The sequence below is a fragment of the Anser brachyrhynchus genome (assembly GCF_964034855.1).
Source record: "Anser brachyrhynchus genome assembly, chromosome: 14".
Taxonomy (NCBI): Eukaryota; Metazoa; Chordata; class Aves; order Anseriformes; family Anatidae; genus Anser; species Anser brachyrhynchus.
This window is the reverse complement of record NC_137709.1, coordinates 5,759,093-5,778,562: the sequence shown is the minus strand read 5'-3', so window position 1 is coordinate 5,778,562 and position 19,470 is coordinate 5,759,093. Positions and strand designations below refer to the sequence as shown.

Sequence of the window (19,470 nt, the reverse complement as noted above, 5' to 3'; positions counted from 1 at the left end):
CATTCAGAAAATCTCTAAATGCCAGTAATGTCAGCAAGTCCTTCCTTTGGTGTGCCAGTCTGCCGGGCCCTTCAATCCTGTAGAGAGGACTCGGTGCATGTGGCTTCTCTCTAAAGCTGCCCCGTGTTTTCATAAGTGCCATAAACACCGGGCAGTGCCTCTAGGACAAACCGTGGGCTGCTTGGGCAGAACTTTGGGCTGGTTTCTCAGTGGTCCCACTTCTCCTGTCCTTTATCTCAGCTGTCCTGGGTGCTGGTACAGACCACACCATGTCTGTGTGACCGTCATTTAGGCACGTGCTGGGACTCTGCCACCCGCCAGGCAGTGCCACTTCTCTGCAGCCCCTTGTGACCCCCGCAGTGGTCCCCAGCTTTCTCAGCACGCCAGCTTTGTAGCACTGCAGAAAGCACTGAGCAGTTCAGGGAAGCAGGGAAAATGGTTTCTCCACCAGTACTGGAAGTCATTCCCTCCTGCTGGCATCTGGGACAGTCAGTGCACTTATGGGTCACCTGCAGAAATGATCTGTGCCACCAGCCCGGCGTGCCACCAGCAGTCAGCGTGCCTGCGGGAGGAGGCAGGGATGCTGGGGGAGTACATGGGCTGCTAGAGACCATGGGAGGGAGCGAGCGGCTTTAAATCTCGGTGACGGTCCCCGCTGCTGTCCTTCGGTGAGGATGGAGGTGCATTGGCTGCTGGGGAGGTTGTTCTTAGAGGCTGCATTTTCTGTTTGGTTCTGCGGCTCAGTGTTTACCCAGTGAATTGGTCAAGGAAATGGTATGTCAAGTGTGGAGGTATTCATTCTCTGCTGCTTTTCTCCTCCAGATTCCCAAAGGAAATACACTCAGGTCTCCTGGAGGTAATTTCCCCCTCTCCGCATTTCTATCCTGATTTCTCACACCTGCGAGAATCCTTTGGGGACCCCAAGGAAAGAGTCAGGTAAGAGTCAATGAACTTAAGAGCAAGCACACCCTGAATTAAGTAACTTCAGCATCTCCCCTTCAGACTCCAGCAGGAAATGCTCTTCTGCAGGTCCAGGCGAGGCCCAAAAACTGACTTTATCCAGGGTCTGCAAAGACACGGTGTGGGGGGATACGAGCTGGTGGCAGCTTTGCAGTGCTCACCTTGAGCTGCAATGTTTCCATCACCAAGTGAGGGGGTGGCCTTAGCCCAGAGCGTGCTCCTTTTGGAAGTCCTTGAGTTGTGCAGCAGCTCGGAGCAGATCATCTAGAGTCCAAAAGGAGCGACTGCATGCCACCCGCTCCTCCCAGCTGCCACCAGGCCTCCGTCAGCTTCCCTTTGCCTTTGTCTGTTGCAGGTGGAGGACCAAGCAGAACCTCGACTACTGCTTTTTAATGATGTACGCCCAGTCCAAAGGCATATATTACGTGCAGGTAGGTTTGGTGCCGGGGGCAGAGAGGAGGTGGGTGTACATGTGCACACTGCAGCTTGCACCCAGCTGAAGAAGTGCATGTCCGGTTTTGTGATGGGGCAGAGCAGATCTTAGCAAAGCTGGCCTTTGTGTCAGGCCCTACATCCTCGTGCACATTTTACGTTGAATCACACACTTTTTATTTTTAAAAGTTAATCTTCCATTTTTCTCATACTTCATGGTGATTCACCCATTCCTGTGTGGCTGGGCTGAGCATGCCAGCCCCAGAGACTGCTCACTTTCCTATGGGAGCGAGGCCCTGGCCAGTGTGTGGCTGTGGAGGGGTGAGTCCTCCTGGGGCCTGCTCACGCACGGTGTCACGGTTTGTGGAGGAACATCTTCTAACCTGAACCTCTTCCAGCGTTCATTCCTACCATCCATCCCTCCAGCTGATAGGAGTAGGTGCTGCCAGACACTGCTGGGTGTGAAGCATGGCTTGGCAGACGTGGCTGCTGAGTTTTGTGATGGACAGATAGTTTTCTAAGATGGTTTACCCTTGGAGACCTCTTCCCTAGGGAGGGCAGGAGTCCTTGTTTTGTTTACCTGTTACCCTGGGTGAGGATCTGCTTGGAGAGCCTTCCAAAATAAACTAGGTCTGCCAAAGCTTTCCTCCGCTCTACAGCACGACTGCTCTGCGGAGGGGCTCTTACTGGAGCCTGGACATGTCATTGGCACTGAGCGTCCCTTCCTCTTGTTCCTCTTGCAGCTGGAGGACGATATCGTGGCCAAACCAAACTATCTCAGCACAATGAAGAACTTTGCCTTGCAGCAGCCCTCCGAGGAGTGGATGATCCTGGAGTTCTCTCAGCTGGGGTTTATCGGTAATGTCTCCCCTGCGCCCCCATCCCTGCAGGCACAAACACCTGCTGGGTCCTGTAAGCAGTTAAGCCCTTGCTACAATACGTCGTCCCCATGGGATGGTCATGTACTCGGACTCAGTTCCCCCTTATTTTTGCAACAACACTTATTTTTGCACAGCAAAAAGGGCTCCTCCAAGTCACAGCTGATGCTGCTGATGCTCACTTTTAACAAAAATAAACCTGGTCGGTGGCCCACCAGACAGCCTGACAGCTTCGACGTGAGCAGTAGCTTTTAGGCTGGATGGGATCTAGTGTTGCCTAACAGTGTACAAAAGGAAGTTTACATCAGCACTGAACTATTTTGGGAACAGCAGTACATGGTTGCAGTAGCAGCTTGATCTGTTATTCTGGATACTGGTTTGACTGGCTTAAAACTTCCAGTTTTCGGGGCAGGAAATGGTCTGTCCTACAGCTGGCTGAATGTTTTTCAACCTCATTTCTCTCTGCTGAATGGAAGAGTTTTAGACCTTTTGGTACTGCTGTGACCTATGAGACACTCATGCTTTCTAGTTCTGCCATGAATATTAAATCCAGAGCTGTATTAGCAATGCCAGCAGTACTGGTACATAAAACAGAGCTGCATGTTATTTCGTTTACGTAGAGGGACAGACACATCTGACCGCCACAGCCCAGTTTCCCAAGTTTTTTCTTCCCAGCTCTCATTCTTGACTGTCTCCTGCAACAGCTGCTCTCTCTTCTCCCTTTTCTGTGCTGTAGGAAAAATGTTCAAGTCTCTGGATCTGAGCTTGATCGTGGAGTTCATACTGATGTTTTATAAGGACAAACCCATCGACTGGCTGCTGGATCACATCCTTTGGGTGAAAGTCTGCAACCCTGAGAAGGACGCGGTACGTAAATAGCCTCCATTAAAGAGAAAGCTCCTTTCGTGCGTGGGCAAGCATACCCTTGGTCTGTCCCTCCAGAGGTCATGTCTGCGGGCTCAGGAGCTAGCTGACTTTGCACCAAGCCTTATTGCTCCTGTGGGCATCCTTGCGGATTGTGTAGGCCCAGGAAGTTCGGCCCTGTGTGGTCTGCAGCTGTCAGAAAAGGCGTTATTTCTACGTCTGAGCACCAACAGGCTGCTCCAGCGGTCCTGCAGCAGAGCAGCCGTCCCGGCGCGCTGTACCCCAGAATAACCCTTGGCTCGGCGCTCACATACCATACCTGCCAGGAGCACGCGCGGGCTGCCCTCAGCTGACCCGCAGCCACCCGCCCTGCTTCCTGGAGGCGCGGTGCACGCAGGCATCTCGCTTGGGCTCCTGCTGGGGTGCGGAGCAGTGAAACGGGACCTGCTCCGTGCTGCGCTGCTGGCCGAGCAGGGTCTGCGTGACGCCTCGAGGACGGCAGCAAGAGAAACCCCTGCGCCCGGGGGTGTTTGAAGCCAGAGCAGCAGCAGCAGGGGATGAAACCGAGTGGGAAGGGCAGAGGAGGAGTGAAAGCAAGCACAAGTGAGATGAGCTCACCACCAGCTCCCTCCTGTTTGCTCCCTGAGCATACTGTATTCACTCGTGCTGGTTGTGATCTCCCCAACAGATAGCAAGCAGCTGAGTTGCAGTGGCCCAGAATAGCTTTACTGCTTGGAGCCAGCAGCGTGGGAGGGACCTGCTGGCCACAAGGGAGCTGCTGGCACACACCAGGGCAAGCGGTGGCTCTTGGGACAATACTGCATTTATGCAGGAGGGTGGCAGGGCACCCTCAGGGTTCAGGGCTGTGCGCTCAGGTCTGGCAGAGCAATACCTGACCCCTCTCTGATGGCCCCCGGTGGCCCCAGAGCCACGGGCAGGGTCGGGGCTGCAGGATGCTGGGATGGAGCTGGGAAAGGTGCTGCTCCCTCTGCGCCCCCGCTTAAAGCCCCCAGCCCGAGCACTGGTTAAATGCAGGTCCTGCTGTTCAGCCAGGTCTGCCCAGCTCCAGCCTGGCAAAGTCCTCGTGAGGTTTTCCCAGGGGAACCTGCAAGCCTCTTAAATGTGTTGCCTTTTTTAAAATTAACCTACTTTCCGTGTGGATTTCTGGCTCCTTTTCCCCACTGTTTGCATGATTAACTCTGCACCGCGCCCTTTCAAACACGACTTTCACTCCTAAGTCCTGTTGTGCAGAACCAAGTCAGTAGCGGTGAGGATTTGTCTTTTTGATTGAAAGTTCGTTTGACCTGAGCTTTCCCTAAGTGCTTTGTCTGCTCTGGATGTAGCCTGCTCTTTCTTTTTTCCCTAATTTTAGATTTACCTGGGGTAGAGCCGTGTGAAAGGATGACCTTGTTACCACCAGCTGAGCCGTTCCCCCTCCCAGCTCCACTGGGCACAAAGTTGCTGTCAACAAATGCTTCTTTAACAGAAGTAGTAAAAGGGAGGAGGAGAGACCAGGGGACGCTGTAGCCCCCTCCTGTCCCCTTCCCCCTTCTCTGCCCACCCAGGGATGAGCCCTGATGGTTGCTCTGTGGGGTGACTTTTGTTGTCACTGGCAATGAGCAGGGTCTCTCCTGTGAGCAGGGCTGGGTTTAATTTTCTAAAGTAACGTGAGCTGATTAGGGGATTATCTGCTGGCAGCTTGCAGGGTTGTGTTCGGGTCTTCCTGGCTCCAGGGTGTTGCCCAGTGTCACCCCCTCCCCACTATACCCAGCAGTGCCAGGCAAGTGAGACGGGGAAGGGGGGAAAAAAATCACCTCCATAGAAACCTCAGGCTCCCTGCTGCCATTCCCCTCGCCGTGGCTCTGCTCCACACTCTCAGGGCTTTTCCCCTCTGTCCTTTATTCCTTCTCCATCACCGCTCTCCCTGTACCCCGCAGAGAACTGCTGGCCGCAGCAGAGCTGCCTGTCCGGGTTCGTTTGCATGGTGGGATGGCTGTGAAACAGCCAAGGGGTTTCAGTGCCCAGCAAAACCTGCCAACCAGCTGAAAACTGCCCAGCTGAGGAGAGAGACTGCAGCTGCTGCCTGTTAGGCTCTAAATACCCCAGCTTAGGCTCTAAGTATCCCCATACTTACTGTCGCTTCAGAGATCCCAAGCTCTGAGTCACAGGGAAAAGGCTTTCTAGATAAGCCAAGGACAAAAGAAACTAAATTCTCTGGCTGTCCCTACCTCGCAGCGCCCAGAGATTTGCTCGTTGCTTGCCAAGATGTGCTTGGCGAGGAGATATTTGGCACTTGGACCTGTGAACCCCAGTGATGACCAGCTGAGAGCCAAGGACAGGCTCTTCCAGAGAGCAATTAAAAACCCTGGGGCCAAATTAAAGCCAAAACACAGGGAGATATGCAGAGGGAGGGTGGGGTTGGTCATCACGCCCCTTTTCCCTGGGGTTTGGTTGTGCACCCGTCCCTTCCTCTGGCGGTGCTGGAGCATGGGGAGGTTGACACGAGGCCACTGGGGGATTTTTCCCGTTTCAGAAACACTGCGACAGGCAGAAGGCAAACCTGAGGATCCGCTTCAAGCCCTCGCTCTTCCAGCACGTGGGAACCCACTCCTCCCTGGCTGGGAAGATCCAGAAGCTGAAGGTGGGTACCAGATGCGGCGGCGGCGCCTTTCCAACCTGCCTGCGGCCTTTCTGCTGGGCCTGGCCTGCAGGCACCGGGGCTGCCTGAGGACATCAGGGACAGCACCGTGGTGTCTGGCTTTCTGTGCAGTAACTGTGTTTTATTCTGAATCACAGGGAGCTCATCTAGCTCCTACTTCTCAGGCACAGTGAGGTTTTAAGCCTTGGTGTGTTCCTGCCCTTCGGGGTGAGGAGGCACCAGCTCCTCTGCTCCTGCTCCCCGCCTGCTTCTCTGATACCATCAACAGAGACATCACCTCAGCTGCTGCAAACAAATAATGTTTTAAGGCCCTTAATAAGCTGCCCTCTCTTTTCCTGTCCCTCACTTGGCAGAGAGCTGTTGGGATGTAGGCTTCTGTGAAATTTTAGGGTTGTGTGTGAGCTCCCGGCCAAGAAGCAGGGACTGCGTTGGGGGACAGGCAGCGCTGGGCCGAGGATCGTGCTGCAGGCAGAGCATGAGCATGTGTGAGTGCTTACGTGTAGTTCCTCGTGGCTGAGAGCAGCGTATGACCCATTTCTGCCCTTTTGCTTTGTGTCCATCAAGGACAAAGACTTCGGCAAGCAAGCCCTGCGGAAAGAGCACGTCAACCCTCCTGCAGAGGTGAGCACCAGCCTGAAAACCTACCAGCACTTCACCTTGGAGAAGGCTTACCTGCAGGAGGACTTCTTCTGGGCCTTCACGCCCACCGCCGGAGACTTCATCCGATTCAGATTCTTCAAACCACTCCGCATCGAAAGGCCAGTGTCTGGGGGGGCACGGAGCATGGAGATACTTCCCTTGTGTTCTTCCAAATTTCTCGTCCATCCCTGGTATGGGTCGGCTCCCTGGGAGGAGGGCACGGTGCTCTGCCAGGGGGAGGCAACTCCACCCTTCCTGGTGGGTCCACGGCTGCCAGACCTCTTTGCTTTCGTGCGCTTCGGAGCAATCCACAATTTGCTAGTCTGGCACAGAAGCTCTCCGTCCCAAGCAGGTGCCCACGGGCTTTCTGGGAAGGTGCCTGTTTGGTTGGGATGTTTGATGGCTCGCCCAGGGTGAAAGATGTCATGTCCCCATGCTCAGTGTGGTCTTCCATTACTTTTGTTTCTGTCACAGGTTCTTCTTCCGCAGTGGGAACATCGAGCACCCAGAAGACAAACTCTTCAATACGACTGTGGAGGTTTTGCCGTTTGATGTAAGTGTTTTATTGAGAACTGAGGCGGGGGTGGAGTGGGAAGGAAAAGAGGTTTGAGAGAAGGAAACTGCCGGAAGCTGTCAGGAAAACCTTCCCAAGACTTGAGTGCCTTTGGAAGGTGCTGGCGTCCTGATGGGGGTCACCCCTGGTGCGATGCCACCTCGGGAGCTGGGATTGGGTTGCCTCCAGAGGAGCTGTCCATGCCTGCAGGGGGGTGCCCACATGGATGGGATGGCTGCAGAAGAAAGAACAGGGGTCAGGATGGTGCAGCTGAAGCAGCAGCAAACATCATCTTGCTTTGGGGAGTGGGTTGCATGGTGCCGGGTGAGGGGCTGAGGTGCCACAGGATGCTGTGGCCTCCTCAAAATGTCTGAGGGTGCTGCAGGGACAGTCCCGGGGTTGCTGCTGTTGCTTGGGGCTTTGGGGTGTCTCTTCCCTCCAGCCCTGAGCAGAGCGCTCCTCTCCATCCCGCAGAGCCTGCAGTCGGACAAGGAAACCTTGCAGGAGGGAAGAGGTGCAGCCGTCAAATATCGCAGGACGTCAGATGGCTACATCCAGATAGGTACAGCAGGTGGTGGGGTGGAGAATGTGCATCCCCTGTGCTCATCTTCAAATGATTTAAGGCCATTATTTGTTTAGAAAACAGATAACAGCATTGAGCATAATTTCTGTGAAATTATCTCAACTGCACTTTATTGACAGCCACACTTGGTTTCAGCCTCTCCCTCACATCTGGGCCCTGTGCTGGGCACAGAGGGGCCATAGTGTCCAGCTGTGGTCCCCTTGGCATTTGGGTCCACCAGCCTCGCCTCACCCCTGTGCTCTTCCACCAGGCTCCTTCTCCAAGGGCGTTGCGGAAGGTGAAGTGGACCCGTCCTTCGGGCCACTGGAAGCGATCCGGCTGTCCATCCAGACTGACTCCCCGGTGTGGATCATCTTGAGCGAGGTACGGGGCTGCTCCTGCCTGAGCGTTCAGTCTGGGGAGCCCTCAGTGCATCCACCCCCACCCCCCACGTTCTCCAGCATCTGATGTGCACTACCTCATGTGGGTACTGTACTGCAGTTGCACAAGCATGATTAAGTCCTTCCCTCCTCTCCTTGCAGATTTTTATCAAAAAAGCAGAGTGAAGTGGGCATGACGAAGGATGGACACGTGTAGAGCCTGGGTCCTTCTCCCTCCCTTCCCTCTCCCTCCTCCCCGAGTCGGCCGTGGGTGTGCAGCGCCTCGCCGCCTGCTCCTGCCGAGACGTGGGGACCGCGATGCCAGCGAGACGCGCGCCTGGCTGCCGGGAGGAGCCGCACTCTGACATGTGGGTGCTGGATGGCCCTCGACACCCCGGCTTCGAAGCCAGCACCAGTGCATGGTGCTGCAGGGCCAGGACAGACCTTCCTCTGGAAGAAGAGCAAAAGCAAAAACCAAGCTCTGCTGCGAAGGGTTGGCTTTGCTCTCCTGGGCAAGCCCCAGGTGCTCACCGCTCCTCCTGTGGGTGCATCACCGATGTGTGCGGTGCTGCAGTCCCACCAACACGCGGGGCCGTTTGGTGTCAGGATGAGCTTTAGCAGGCACGGAGACTAAACACACCTTCAGCCCAGGAAGGGGGCTGCTGGTGGCTGTATCTGGGGAATAAGGGAGCCTGGAACAGTTTAGTCCTGCCCCTGCTTTGCAGGCTGATGCACAGGGTGCAGGATCACCAGGATAGAAACAGCCAGGGACTGACGTCTGCATCGCCTTGGCACAGGCACTGGTCCTGGCCACAGCTGAGGATTACATGAGGGTGAGGGCTGACCCTCCTGTGGTGGAGGAACGAATCTGAAAGGGGGTTGGAACTATGAGTATGGCAGGGAAAAAAAAAATATATACGCCACACTGTGCCTGCCAGCGTTGAACACAGCCCCTTAACTCATGGTGAAGTCTCCAGTGTCTTCATGCCTTGAGAGTGAGTGCAGAAAACAGATTTTTAAATAACTATTTCAGTTATTGATTGGTGTGAATTTTTGAGAAAAAGAAAAGCAGAAGTAGCCCAGTTCAAAAATAGTAGGGATTAGTGTAAATCCCAATGTCTCTTCAGCTATACACTGGAATGCATTATACTACTTTAATGTGCTGTATTTTTTATTATTGGATACATTTGATTTTTCAAGTACATCTCTCTATATAAATATATAAAATAATGTGCACTGTAATAAAAGCAAAATTTAAACCTTTGGTGCAGTGGTGAGAGTGACTTGCAGGGGGAGGCGCTGGGCCCGTGTCCTGTCCAGGACCAGTGCCTGGCAAGGCAAGATCATTCAAGTCAGGGGCAAGCCCTTTAGATTAAAGTAAGGCTTTTTTCCCCTCAGTTGTGGTGAGGTTTTAGACAAGTTTACACACACTTTCAAATTAGTTTTATTCACAGTAGCTTTTCCCATGCAACCCCAAGCCCATAAGCCTCTGATGTTCTCACACCCAGTCCCCCCTCAAGCAAGTTTGACAATCACAAATGATTTCTGCAGAGAAAAGGCATTTATTCTTTGTATCTCCGTGGCGTGACACACTCCGACAGGGATGATCGCAGCAGTGGTGAGGAACGATGACAGTGTGCAGGCCGGTTCACGAATCGAAGACGTTTCAAGGTGCAGAGCAGGTTGAGGGGCCTGGGGGAGCTGAGGCCTCGCTCACCAGGCGTTGAGCAGCCGGAGAGGCCATGCCAGCGCCCACGGGGAGGACGGGAGCAGCAGGAAGTGTGCCAGGAGCCCAGCCACCGCCAGGCCCACCAGCAGCCACAGCAGCCAGGCACTGGCATACAGTGGCCCCAACCTGTGTGAGGAAATGTCCCCGTTAGGCCCAGCAGGATGGGTTTGGGCACCACAGGGCAGCACCTGAGGGGCTGAGCAGCCCACACAGGGGGTGGTGGTGGTATGGGGAATGCACGGGGTTGGGTTTGGGTGCTTGCAGCCCCGGCTGGGTACTCACCGTCCCTGTGCGGCCAGCGCGTAGCCTTGGAAGTAGCGGAAGCGTGTGTAGAGGTACAGCATCCCACAGGCCGCCGCCACCCCTGCAGGGACACCAGGGATGGAGCTGCCCCAAAATGTTCATGGAGCACAGTGGGATGGGACTCAGGCACCAGGAGTTCAAATGGGCTTTCTTCCTTCCCTTTCTGTGAGGGGTGAGCTGCTCCATCCCCACAACAGCCCAAGTGCTGTCTCCTGGAACTTGCCTCTGGACTTGGGTTTCCAGCACTCACCTCAATCCGTCCGCGTACTTTTGCTGCAGCTGAATCCCCTGCACCCACCCCACGTCAGTGGGAGGCTGGGTTTTGGTTCCTTACTGACAGGGCAACTCAGCGGGACGCTGCAGCCGCTGAAGCCGAGCAGCGCGCTGCTCCCGGCCCTGGCCTGACTTTTCCAAGGAAAACACCACAGGGCTTGGCTGGGCCCTAGCAGAGGAGCAGGGGCTGCTGCCGCCACCACAGGAACATCTCCACCAAATATTGCGCTGGAGTCAGAGCACTCCTCAGTCCACCCCATTGAATCCCTTCGGGGCAAGGGGGAGCTTTGCTTTCCCTGAGCAACAGCCTCTCGGTACAGAGAGGACACCTCTGAGTCACCATGCGCTTTATAGTGGGATTTGTCCATCTGCACATTCTTTTTTGTTTGGTTGGTTGTTTTATTTCCCCTTACCTTGATGGAGGAAGATCCCAGCAACCCAGAGGAGTGAGATGAAGATCGGGAAGTACTCGGAGCAATTCACCCTGTGAGAAGTGGAGGAGAGTTAACCCTGCACATATCAGAGACAGAGGCGAGCTTCACGTACACACCAGAGCAGGCTGAGGGAGAGGCCCCTGGCACCATGGCGCTGTTCCAGGAGAAGGGCAGCAGCTGGGGCCACGCAGGCACTCGCTGCCTCTCCCGGAGGAGGACTGCTGGGTGCTGGGAGCTGCGCTGTGAGAGACGATGCCTTTTTGCTTCTTGATTTTTTTCCTACATTTTACAATGCCCTAAGCAATCTAATCTCAAATTTGGCCAAGAAGTCACTGAATCTCAGGGAATGGCGCCAGATTGGGAGCTGGAAAGTCTGAAGAAACCTACACTGCAAATGCAGTTAGAGCCTGAGCGAGAGGAGGCTGCCAGGTTTCCATAAGTAATAAATCAATACCTCCCACACACACACTTTTTTTTTTTTTTTGGAAGATATAAAAACAAATTACCCATTTGCATCCTTTTCCGCAGGGAAAAGAATGGAGGAAAAAAAAAAAAATCACTAGGAAGAACTACCTTCTCCAGCCCCAGTTCTGAGGTCGCCGCCACCACAGACCGTAACGGAGCTTCTCAACGTTCCTTTAAAAGCCGCACCAGCGGCTACCCAGCTAGAAGAGGCTGATGCCTCCCGCACAGGTTGGCCTTTCAGTGCATCACAAAAGGCCCAAGCAAGTGTTTTTGCCACTCCACAAATGTTTCCTGCCTGCTGGCAGGGAAATGCATCAGCTTTGTTCAGAGTTTACCGCCGTGCTCAAACTACCGTTGAAAGCCACTCCAGCCAATTCCTTTCAGCTGCTTACGAAACAGCACGACTGAGATGAAAGATGGAAGCTGGTGCTTGCTGGAAGCCGAAGGGATCTGTAAACGTTTCCAGTTTAGCCCCAGCATTTCTCACTCCATAGAAACAGAGGAAAAAGAAACAGCCCTCAGCATGGGCCCACAAGTGCTGACTTTCACAGCACAAGGACTTTAAAAAAAAAAAGAAAGAAAGGAAATAATAAAAAAAGAAAAAAAAAAGTCCTCACAGCTGGTTCTGCCAGCAGGACCCTTTGCTTCAATTCAACAGCAAAAACATGCAAGCAAACATCAGGTTATTAATACAGCTTCAGCTATTCTCATTTTGGAGCCAACATTAATACTAAATTTAATGATTCTAACGCATTGATGCTCAACACCTCTTCCATACAGCCATTAATTTTTAATTTGACTGCCTCTCATGATAGCAGAATGAGGCTTATCATGGACAGAAACACTCCAGCCAAAGTGCTGAAAACAAAACCCAGCCCAAGCAAGGCGCTTGCTCTCTGCTTTGGCTGTCATACTTCTACATCTGCATGCAAAGCACAAAAGAAAGTTTAGTATCAGCACAAATAAGTGAAAAAGTGACTTTGGTCTTTCCTGGTAGTCACATTTGACTCAAGTCATATCTAGATGCAGTCACCATGAACAAGTTGAAATCTTACTGAGCCCTGAAGATCCGCTCGAATTCAGGGTGACCTGTTGTCTCTGGAGGAGAGATCTTGTACTTCCGCCGAGCATAGATTACTTGCAGCGTAAAATAGGCTAAAAAAAAAAAAAGAACAACACACAAAAGGTAACAGTTCGGCAGTGTTTTGTTTAGCCAAGCTTTATCTGGTTTGGAATCAAGCAAGTGGTTAGAGGAAAATGGCCAGTACCACCAGGTTCACAGTCCGGGGCTGCCACACCTGACTGGAAATGAGAGTGCCATGTACTTCCTGCTTGAACTGGATGTAAATCCAGATTTGGTTAGCCACACAAAGCGCGTGCGGCACAGAGCTGACGCGCTGCCTGGCACTTTGCATAGCATCACACCCAGCCTGGCCCCACAGGAAGGCCGGCACATCGAAACCTCACAGAGCCCCAACCCCATCACAGAACTATTCTTATTATTCTTATGATTTAATCGCGCACTCTGTATTTAGGACATTAGCACACCCTCAGCCAGTCTGACGGGAACACTTCCCACCGTACCCAGGGAGCACAAAGCTTTTGTACAAGGATGGCACCCCAGCACAGAGCAGCACCCACACCAGGAAGCACTGGGATATCATTAGGTCAACTAGAGATGCTCGTAATCATGGCATTATGAGGCAATGGGCAAGGGAGCAATAATTTCTTCCACTTCATTCCTGCAGGGTAGCCCCAAGACAGGAGGCAGTTTAAGGAGTTTAAGCGCTGCCAGCTACCACCGTGAGCCTGCACCAAACGTGGGCTGAGGTACCACCGTGGTGTCTGCTACATAGCTCCTTTGTGCATTTGTCAGGGATGTCAAAAGTCACTTCACAACGATGAAAAGTTGTGAATATGAAGATTTGGACCGTTACACTATTTGATGGATGTTATTCTCACAGGGGCTTGTAAAGTTTCAAGGTGTTTTTTTTTTGTTTTTTGTTTTTTGTTTTTTTTTAGGTGCACTACTACATTTTGCTTTTATGGAAATTGAAGATTTTCATATAGGAGAAAATTAAATTATAAAAACAATTACTTTGGTGGCTGCGGCAGCATGCTGCTAAGCAAGTCACTTGGATTAGCAAGGTCCTGATGTAGCATACGCTTACAGGGCACTGCAAAGACAAGGAGTCTGCAAGGACTGTGCTGTAGACTGTCTTATTCTAAGAAAGAGGATAAAAGCAGAGCAGCAGGATAGCGAGAGGAAAGTAGAGACAGATGTTGCAAGATTAAGGATGAGAGATCCATGCACGCCCGCAGAAAAGCATTGGAACATATGTAGAGGAAAAGGGAATGAGAAATGTAAATAACCTGATGCTATGAGGCCTGAGTATTAAACAACATATTATCCATTTCAGTATATGCATGTTCTAGTGTCTTCTGCGCAGTATGCGATGGCACAGCCCTAAACACGAGGTACTGGAGAGAAAGGCAGAAGAAACAAAGACACTTCCACACTCCCCGATTTGTCTGCAGCATCTTGATAGAGGCTGTGGGTGAGGATATCGTCCCGCCTCTGGGATACGGGACCTGCAACACCATATCCGCCCTGCGGACCAGACAGATAGGGCTGCAGCAGCCTGCAAGTCAGCGGTGGCTGGCAGAGCGCTGATAAACGATTATGGAAGCGTGATCCGTCTCGTTACCTCTTCTCCTCAGACAAGCGCACCTCTCCTACACGGCTATTTCATGCTTTCAGGTCTGATCCCAGACACCTCCCAGGAAATGCGGCAAGGTAAAGGTACTGCACCGCGTGCAGCTCTGCCGCGGGGCGTAAGCCTGGCTGTGCTGGGCAGTGATCTTCATCCTGCTTTGTGTCACCTGTGCTCTTGTTTACAGAGCATTCTTCAGACCCTTGAGCATTTTAGGAGCTATTTCAAGCCCAAACTCTCCATCAATTCTATGCTTAACGTCTTGTTTGAATATTTGCCCCTGCAGACAAGCAATTCCTGCAAGATCCCTTATGCCTAGAGATGGATAACACATAGAACACCCAAGAGGAGCGAGAGTTTTACTGGAGCATGGCTGGCTGCCTTCCAAACCTGGTGTATGGTGGAGTGCCAGGATGAAGATTCACCCTCCAAAAGTAGCAATTCTCAGAATGAGGTGCTGAAAAACCACATCGCACAAAACCTCTCAGAAGGGACTAATAGGGAAGGGTGATCAATCTGCTCCGCAGAACCCTTCAGACAGGCTTTCCATGGCTCACGTCTTCAAATTAAACTCCTGTGTGGATTCCCAAGTGGCTCATAGGGGCTTGAGCTCTCCCTTCACGTTATTCGCACTGAGGAACATCAACAGGAGCTCTATTCTCTATTTGATTATGTCCACAAACTTGTCTAACCTTATTATGGCTGATATCTCTATCACATTTGAATGATCCTGGCAAACAAGCTCTATGGGGACTGACAGACGGTGACATTGCATAAGCTTTATTTCCTTTGAAGCCATACTAAAAAGGGAAAAAAAGAACCAAGTCTGGCAGCTGTGTTCTGATCCCAGGCACAGCGCTCAGCCCAGGGCCGGAGCACACACTGATGGAGCGCTGTGCTCAGAGCTTTGCTAAATTGATCCTAACTAAATTAAAAAGGGGAAAATTAATTAAAAGAATGTGGAAACAGTGTGCTCTCAGAAAAAAAAATGAGGGAGGAAAAACAACAAATCGACCAGTCCTTTACTAAGCTCAGCTATTAAATTAAGTCTCCTACGTAACCTGTGACAGAAGAACATTTGTATGTAACGTGCGTGTCACTGTTCCACTTCCCTGCCTTCTCAAAATCGATCTCAGATCTGTAATTCACATACAGAATATCCTTGCAGAAGAAGCAGGGGAAGCTACCACACAGCTCTGCATCGAGGTGATGTTAGCACTCACATTTCTTACCATGGAGAGGAAGGAAAGAAATCCTCTTAGTAGTCTGTAATTGCTCCCTGGCTTCCCAAGCAGAGACCATAAGTTAGGCTACTTTGTCCGGCCTAATGGAGGTGGAAGGTGCCCTGCTTGCTCTTTGTCTGCTGACTTTACACCAATCTGTGGTTTGCATGGTGTGGAAGTGTGAAATGCCGAGGGCTGCAACCTTTCTTAAAGTTCTCGTAAAACAAATGTATTTGAGAGGAAGCTGCTATTTAGGGGTCAGCTACCGAGTTTTGTTTTGTTTTTGACGAAAATTACTGATAATTCAGAAATCATGAACTCCTTTCTTCAAGCAGCATATTCATGTTTCAGATAGTGCTTATCCTAAGAGATGTATCGCCCGACAGCTAGATCAGGCTGCTCGGAGAATCACATCCAACCCTCTGTGAGCAAAGAGGTGCAACAGCTCTAAGGTGAATGAAATCAGTACCAAAAGCAACAGCAGAAAAACAACCACCTCTACACGTAGAAAGGAACAGAAGGGGGGCACCGTCCCCAGGGCAGGGTGGGCATCCCTCTGCAGCGCTCTCCTGCAGCCCTAGGGCTGCCTTTGCCCCCAGCTAAAGGCACGGCACGGACAGAGCCCAGCGGCGCCGCTGAGACAGGAGCAGCCCCGGCTGCTTCTTTCTGAGCGGGCTGAAACGGACGCGTCCACTTCAACTAAGAAAATACACTCTGAGTTTCTTTGAGGATGTTTGCAGCTATTTCTAACCGAAAGGGCTCGCATTAGTTTCCGAATTACTGTGTGGCATCAGCTCATCTTGTCATCTGCTCAGGGTATGACCTGGACGCCTAACAGTATTGCTCAGAGGGAAGGAGCCCGCGTGCACAGGATGCTCTTTCCACACACATCTGCTACGGGCTCGTACGCTGACCTCTTCAACAGTGAGCCAGCCCACCTTTAGTTCGGGCTCCTACCTCCAACCAATCCAAACTGCAAGTTACCTGCTAAAATTCCACCACAAAATAGTTCAAACATTCAATAGTTCCAATTGTTCCACGTTTAAAAGCAAAACTTAAGTTTCGTTTCCTTCCAGAATGCCGGCTGCGAGGTTCGCACATCATTTTGGTCCCTAATAAATACCGAACTTGCTCACGCGTAACGCTTCCACCTTGAACAGCCAAGCGATTCGCATCGTTTTCCCCTGCCGGACAGCAGCACCTTCCATCCCACACAGACTGCGAGCCAAATACAACCAAGTTCCACACGGTTTAGCACAACCAGCCGATACCGAACCGATCCAGAGGACATTTACCTTGCTCCAGGACTCCCAGCACCGTGACAGCAGCCAGCAGGTCTATCTCATTTCTCATGGTGCTCTCTGGAGCAGAGCAGGGATGGAGCACGAGGAGCACGGCTGCTCGCTGCTTCCCTCTCCCACCCTCCCGCTAGTGCACGCTCTACAGCAGAGCCAGCTTCTTGCCCTGCAGCGACACGTTTCCTCCACAGCCCGTTAACTCTCCCCTGGCCACAAACCTTCCCAAAGCACCCGTCCGACACTTTCTGCGAGAGCCGAGCGCCTTTCGCTGAGCCATGGAGCAGCACAAGCTTTGTTGCGCTCAAACTGAAATTCTTGCAATTACCGGTTTCGTACCCGGGTTGCTTTATCTATTACCTGCAATTGAAAGGTTATGGGAAAATTGCCAGGCCTTTTATTGCTAGCTTTAATCAGTTCTAAAGCAGCTAAATTACGTGCAAGGGTGTAAGAATATTAACAAGGGTTTACAGATTAATGACTTGGCCTGCTGCTCCTATTCCAAGTACTAGAGTTGACCACATGAAAGATTTTCTAGACTTTAGCTGGAATAACTTCATTATTACTGGATTCTACATGCAGATGAGCATTCAGATGCTTAGCTTATTAAATATTAATATAAGTTTACACAGTACAGTCCTTTACTGTTACCTTTTTTGTAGTTTTCTGGTGTTTTTAAAATTCTGCAGTACTAATATTTTTCTGGCTAAAATACAAAATAGAAGTTCTGAGTTCAAAAAGGGTGGCTGCATAGGATATAGAAATGCATAGCTCAGAAATATTACAGCGACATCAGAATTATAAATGTGAAATGTGAAGTTTGAAGAACGGCCGTATTTTATAGCCTTAAATAATCTCTTCCTGGGTGACAATGGCAAAATACACATTGGCTCAAAAAGTTATAAATGTGCTCTAAAACACAGAATATAGATAAAAGGTTACTCTGATTTTAAATACCAGCTTTAAATTTTAAATACCACTTTAAATACAAAAAAGGAAAAAAAAGGGGGGGGATTCATTCATTATCAGCTAAGGTTTTTCCTTAATTTTTAACTTCTTTTGAGAGAGAGGCTGCAGGAAAGGGCTGAGCTGTTCTCTCTGCACAGACACACGCTCACACACAGTCTCAGCACAGAATTCATGCACAGCACCAACAAGAAATGATCAGACCTGCCGCTTCCCCCAAGCAGGATGCTGCAAGTTCTTACTTCTGCTTCGGATCTTCATCTCAAAACCCCACCGTGACAGCTTATCAAGTTGAAAACTTCCAAGTCAGCTTATTCGAATATACAGTTGGTACTCTTCTGGAAAAACACGTAAAATACAGCAAAACCACTATCTCCGCAAAACACAGTAAGACTTTTGACCCCGCAGGCTGCCAGCAGACCCAGACTGAAGGTTAATTTTCATATTTCTATTTAGCAGGATCTGTTGGTGATCCTTGATTTCATACAGGGTGTCTAATACAGAAGCCAGAGGGGAAATGTCAATAGAAGCCTACTTCCACTTACATCATTTCAACAAACAGTTCGGGTTTTAGAAAACACTTCCATTATGGATTGACGCTAGCCTTAAGAAAAACAAATCAATAATAAAAAAAGATTGGTTTCTGAGCAGAGGTTGATCCCAAGCTGCCGCTGACTCTGTAAAATCTTTGGAAAAACACATACATGCGCTTCAACAGGATGACAGTTTGGGAAATTTGATTTCCTCAACATTAAATTCAGCAAAGTAATTTTAATGGGACAATGAATCAGAAGTTACTACAACTTTGCAGATCCCCGCAGGCCAGGAGCAGCCCAGCTTGGTATTATTATTTACCTTCTTACTTTTGCTTCTTTATAAGCTTCTGAAGTTACACGTTTCCTCCTCCCCCAAACACAACCCAAAAGTGTAAAAGAATAGGAAATACACTCAAGCAATTCAGAAAGCACCTTGTGAAAACGTCTGATGGCTCTGGGCTGGAGCCTTACACACAATGGCCCTACCATGAGACGCCAAGTTCAATGCTTGGAGAATTGTCCTTCAACATTTAAAGCTGACTAAAATTTTTCCTACACAGGAGGATGCTTGAAATTACTGTAACCTGTAAGACGAACACAGCCTTAGCAAGAAGCTTGTCACGCTTTTCAAACTCTTCTTTATCACTACTGCTCCATCTGTGGTTGTGGAGAGAGATCCGAGATGGTAGTTTAAAACTTAAGATGAGATATAATCAGTTAAAAAGTACACTTGACAAACAGGAAATACTACATAACTGAATTTGTATGTTTGCTGTGAGTGGCATGATTCACTTTTAAGAGAATTGCTTTGAAATGTTCAAGTAATTCGTCAAGCAATAGCTGGCTAACAGGAACACACCGATACCCTGACATGCCTCCACTGAAAGCCAAGACTCCTCCGGATGGTGACGGAGCCACAGATTTTTGCTTTGCTTCTAACCATCACATGTAAACGTCCAAGCTTAAGAGGCTCTGAAAAACCTATTTCAGACCTAGTAGGGTCTGAAAAACCTATTTCGCTGTTACTTCCCACAGCCTCTTCGCCTCACCAGCTCCACGTATTGGCTTCGTGACCTTGCCAACTTTAAGCCAAAATCTTCACGTAACTCGCTGCCAGCATTTTGGTCCTTGTTCAGAAATATTAACTCATGCCTGCAGTTTGCGTCTCATTTCTCAGGGTGTTTTTTGTTGTTCTTTGTTTTGGTTTTGGTTTGCGTTGTGTGTGCATACGCACACCCTGCCTACTTCAAACAAACGTCAACTTTTCACAAGTCTCAAGGAAACTAACTTCAAGGCCTGTTATTTTGAGGGAATCTGAGCACACTCTCAGAGCTTTGGGATTTTGCACATCTGAGTAGTTAACATCTCCACTTTCAAATTTAGAAACAAGAGTGAAGCAATGCTAATAACCACCACCTCCGCAGTCACATTCTCTAGCTTAAGGCCTAAAACAGCATTAAAAAAAAAAAAAAAAAAAAAAAAGACAACAGGCCAGAAACAGTAGTTGTAGCTTAAAGCCTTATTTTCAGACTGGCTTCCTAAGGCCTCTATCCAGTACTGGCCAAAATGGACTTTCTAAAACCGTAAGAATTGGTAAGACAGTAG

General features: G+C 50.3%; 2 protein-coding genes across 4 annotated transcripts in view; one reads left to right on the top strand and one right to left on the bottom strand.

Moving 5' to 3' along the window:
* MGAT4B (alpha-1,3-mannosyl-glycoprotein 4-beta-N-acetylglucosaminyltransferase B) overlaps positions 1-9,191 on the top strand; it is a 44,919-nt gene extending 35,728 nt beyond the window's left edge. The window contains exons 6-15 of the mRNA XM_080554900.1: positions 823-936; positions 1,316-1,391; positions 2,136-2,250; positions 3,007-3,137; positions 5,668-5,775; positions 6,358-6,551; positions 6,907-6,985; positions 7,460-7,547; positions 7,819-7,931; positions 8,090-9,191. Of these exons, the coding sequence (XP_080411026.1) occupies positions 823-936; positions 1,316-1,391; positions 2,136-2,250; positions 3,007-3,137; positions 5,668-5,775; positions 6,358-6,551; positions 6,907-6,985; positions 7,460-7,547; positions 7,819-7,931; positions 8,090-8,113 (1,042 nt within the window). The 3' untranslated portion in view covers positions 8,114-9,191. The remainder of the gene's footprint in view (positions 1-822; positions 937-1,315; positions 1,392-2,135; positions 2,251-3,006; positions 3,138-5,667; positions 5,776-6,357; positions 6,552-6,906; positions 6,986-7,459; positions 7,548-7,818; positions 7,932-8,089) is intronic.
* LOC308177509 (leukotriene C4 synthase-like) lies at positions 8,088-19,448 on the bottom strand. Of its 3 annotated transcripts, none has more exons than XM_080554902.1 (5): positions 16,364-19,448; positions 12,165-12,286; positions 10,646-10,716; positions 9,939-10,020; positions 8,088-9,782 (listed from the first exon to the last, which is right to left on the bottom strand). In XM_080554902.1, exons 2-5 carry the CDS (start codon positions 12,260-12,262, stop codon positions 9,641-9,643), a joined length of 393 nt encoding a protein of 130 aa, XP_080411028.1. In that variant the 5' UTR covers positions 12,263-12,286; positions 16,364-19,448; the 3' UTR covers positions 8,088-9,640. The 3 variants fall into 3 exon arrangements, with proteins under 3 accessions (XP_080411028.1, XP_080411027.1, XP_080411029.1); XM_080554901.1 differs by having other exon boundaries at positions 12,187-12,286; XM_080554903.1 differs by lacking the exon at positions 16,364-19,448 and adding an exon at positions 12,400-16,349.
* Positions 19,449-19,470: the final 22 nt, after the last annotated feature.